Here is a 3,651-nt window from a genome sequence, read left to right on the forward strand (position 1 = left end):
ACTATTACTGAATATTATCACATGGATGTGTTCAGGGCTGGACTCTTATAAGAGAAATTAAGTTTGGAGCCAAATAGACAATGTACACTTAAATTTGTGTGTTCTGTGTGTTCATCAAAACAATTTTTAATGGCTCCCACTGGATTTTTTGTACGTCAGGATAAGACCTACGTGTGTGCTGATTTTTATGCATATCGGTGAAAGGGCCCTGGGTGGCACAGTTTATGGGCACCTGAGGGGCCATTCTGCCATGCTCATAGTGGACCCCCAGAAAATACGTAATTTTTCGCCACAACTGACATGAGCACCGCGTTTCATGAGTTTTCGAGCATGTTGTGGCCTCAAAAAATGCTATTAATTTGGCACTAAAATATTAACCCTTACAGATACAATAGGGCCTTCGCACGGTCAGTGCTCGGGCCCTAATTATACAAATTAGAAAAATGACTAGGTGCTTGCAACACTAGGTCAAAAGTGACAGTTATACATTACACACAGATTAGATTACATGTGTTTACATCTGTATTAACACGTATCTAAAGCAGAACCAACTGCCTGAAGTTCTTGCAGTGCTTTCAGCAAATCACTTTGAGGATAAGAAGCAATGAGAAATAGAAACAATAACAGTGGTTCAATGTTATTCCAGTTGCATCGTCATTCAGATCATTAAAAAAAATACTGGCGCTAATTTTGCCAAATCCTTTCTTTCCACCGCTGTGTGACACTGACCCTCTGCCTTCTCTGTTCCAGCATGTGTTTGATATGAGTCATCATCAGACTGGAACAAAGGCAAATCAAACAGCACCCTTTCATTTTGCTGATATGTAAATCTACCTCATTTGGCTATCAAAGACTTGCCTCACTCTGCACATTTTGTTTATCGATAAATACTTTGATGGGGCAGCAGCAAAGGATGAGGTTTACAGTGCATCCAGATGGGGAAGGTAAGATAAAATCCACCACATCCGTATGCTTTTTACAGACATTTGGTCAAGATTTTCAGGCTCAAAATAAAGAATTTATATTGTGTAATCTAAAGTTTTCTCTTACATTTTTCAACAGATCACATTTTTCGAGGAGAAGAATTTCCAGGGCCGCTGCTACAACTGTAGCAGCGACTGTGCCGACCTGCACACGTACTTCAGCCGCTGCAACTCCATCAGGGTGGAGAGTGGTGTGTGGGTGATCTATGAGAGACCCAACTACAAGGGTTTCCAGTATGTCCTCACCCCCGGGGAGTACGCCGACAGCCAGAAGTGGATGGCCTTCAGCGACAACGTGAAATCGTGCCGTGCCTTAAAGAATGTAAGAGTCCTCATTCATTCTGCAGGCATTTACTGGAAGGCTCAGAAACATGACTCCAAATGAAGGCTACTGTTGCTCCATGTCTGCTGGTTGTGAAAACTGTCAGAATTTGCTAATACATTAGCCACAAAAAATCTGATGTGTAGGACTGTTAAAAATAAAAAAATGGATAAAAATGTTAGCAAAATAATTAGCTAAGAGTAAAGATACAGAATAAATGTACTAATTCTATTTGAAGTCTAGTCTCAAAAATGCCAGCAGTTGTAATAGCTTACTTTTACATTATGTGTCTTGTGTTTGTAGGTTTATGGCAGTGCGTGGAAGCTGAGGCTGTATGAGAGGCCAGACTTCAGAGGGCAGATGGTGGAGTGCTCTGATGACTGTCCTTCAGTGTATGATACCTACAAGCTGCGTGAGGCTTACTCCTGTGTGGTGATCGATGGCACCTGGGTGTTCTACGACCTCCCCAACTACAAGGGGCACCAGTACCTTCTAGAGCGGGGCGAGTACCGGCAGCATGGTAACTGGGGGGCGTCCTCGCCTGGAGTCGGCTCCTTCCGCAGGATCACAGAGTTTTAACTTTACCTCGGCTTTAGCCTTGGCCAGAAAGTGATTCAAAACCTTTCCAGATGCCTAAACTGACACCATCAATAAATGAGAAGCAAACTCTGACTGTTCTTATGGATTTTATGTAAATATGGTTCATACTAGACCTAATGACACAAGGTATTTACAACAGACCCCAGTGAAAGCTATTATGACAGGTCCTAGCCACCGTATATTGTATTGTCTCGTCACATGGTTACATCAACATTCGACAACATCAGCATATATTTTATCCAGAAATCATCATTTGATATCTGTATATGACAAAAATAAAATAAGACATTATTCATACACTCTGTTATAGATTGGTACTGACTATTTTCCAAAAGACTCAATAAATAAAAAAAATAATTAATAAATCCAAATAATTCAATGAGATGAGATATGTGTTTGATCTTGAGACTACGCAATAATGAAACATCTCACGATAACTGGCTAAATATGGCTAATGGTTTCTATTCCAAAAAAAACAGGACTGCACCTCATTCCAATGGTTTATATAGTCTAACTTCAACCACTGAGGAGGGACAAATCAGTGAAATCATTTGCTATGAGAACAGTAATAAAATCTGTCCTGTGGCTTGTCGAAATTTATAAAGAGAAGCGGCAATAACAAGAACATTGTTCTTGAAAGCAGTGGAGATGAAAGGGGATTATTTCCGGAAATTATTAATGAATCAGTTTTGGCCTTATTTTATCCCTCTTACTTGCCTTCAGACAATTTGCCAAAAGAATTACACACATATATATGCTAATAGACCAAATAGGTTAGGGTGCACGAATGCTGTTGATTGTTAAATATGAAAATATAAAGTATTGCCTGAGGGTGGTAACAGGTGAAAGGTCATGTAGTGTCCAAAATGGAAAGGATTCATCCCCTAAAATAATAGATGACCATGTTTCTTGTGCACAAGTGGAAATATTGTCCTGAGGAAGGGTCAGGTGGGTCACCAAACTAAATAATTATATATATAAAATACAAAAATACAAATTATATATTTTGTCATTGCAGGTGGATTCGCTTTTTTTGACGCTTATAGCTGCATCTCACAATCTTCATTAGCAGTTGGAGAGTAAGATCATCTCTGTAATGGTCATAGGTGAAACTTGGATTAAGATTTTTTGTCCAACTACTATTTCCAAGGTCAAGAATGTCCCTTGTTTAATATGAATCAGGCATGCAGTCCTGTAAAGTCTCTGGAGCCTTCCTGTTGTGTCACTGACTCAGCTCAAAGCGTTTCATATCAAACCAGATGTCCTGCAGTGGCCTTGTTTTTGTCAGCAGGCTTTGCTGCATCCAGTGGCTTTCGGATGCTTTGCACTTTGCATTTGCATTGTTTAGGGAAACAGGATTCACTGCTTCAGAACAATGTGATAAGCCCGGATAAATATTTGAACCGCTGATTGAATAATCCAGTTCTCACAAAGCAACCCATGTGCTTAGTTTTATTGTTCCTGTTCTGTATGAAGAGAATATTGGAGATTGCTGCTTTAATGCTTTATAGAACCCCAAACCTCTTAAATAATTATAGAGAAGGTTTTACATAGAAAAAACACATATTTAGTGCTTATATTTAATGTAGTACAACACAAACTATTCAGTATTTTCAGAGATAAATATAATTGTGTGCAAACTATCTGCTTCTAAACTTTATTTTATTTTATTTTATTTTTATTTAACCTTTATTTAACCAGGAAAAGTCCCATTGAGTTACAGTAACTCTTCTCCCAGGGAGTCCT

General features: G+C 39.0%; 1 protein-coding gene across 1 annotated transcript; it reads left to right on the top strand.

Annotated features, from left to right (window-relative positions):
* The first annotated feature begins 935 nt into the window (after positions 1-935).
* LOC118339975 (gamma-crystallin M2-like) lies at positions 936-1,884 on the top strand. The gene is made up of 3 exons (XM_035677814.1): positions 936-944; positions 1,063-1,305; positions 1,609-1,884. Exons 1-3 carry the CDS (start codon positions 936-938, stop codon positions 1,882-1,884), a joined length of 528 nt encoding a protein of 175 aa, XP_035533707.1.
* The last annotated feature ends 1,767 nt before the right edge of the window (positions 1,885-3,651 follow it).

This window comes from Morone saxatilis, unplaced genomic scaffold (assembly GCF_004916995.1).
Source record: "Morone saxatilis isolate NCDOM2014 unplaced genomic scaffold, NCSU_SB_2.0 Contig6, whole genome shotgun sequence".
Lineage (NCBI taxonomy): Eukaryota > Metazoa > Chordata > Actinopteri > Moronidae > Morone > Morone saxatilis.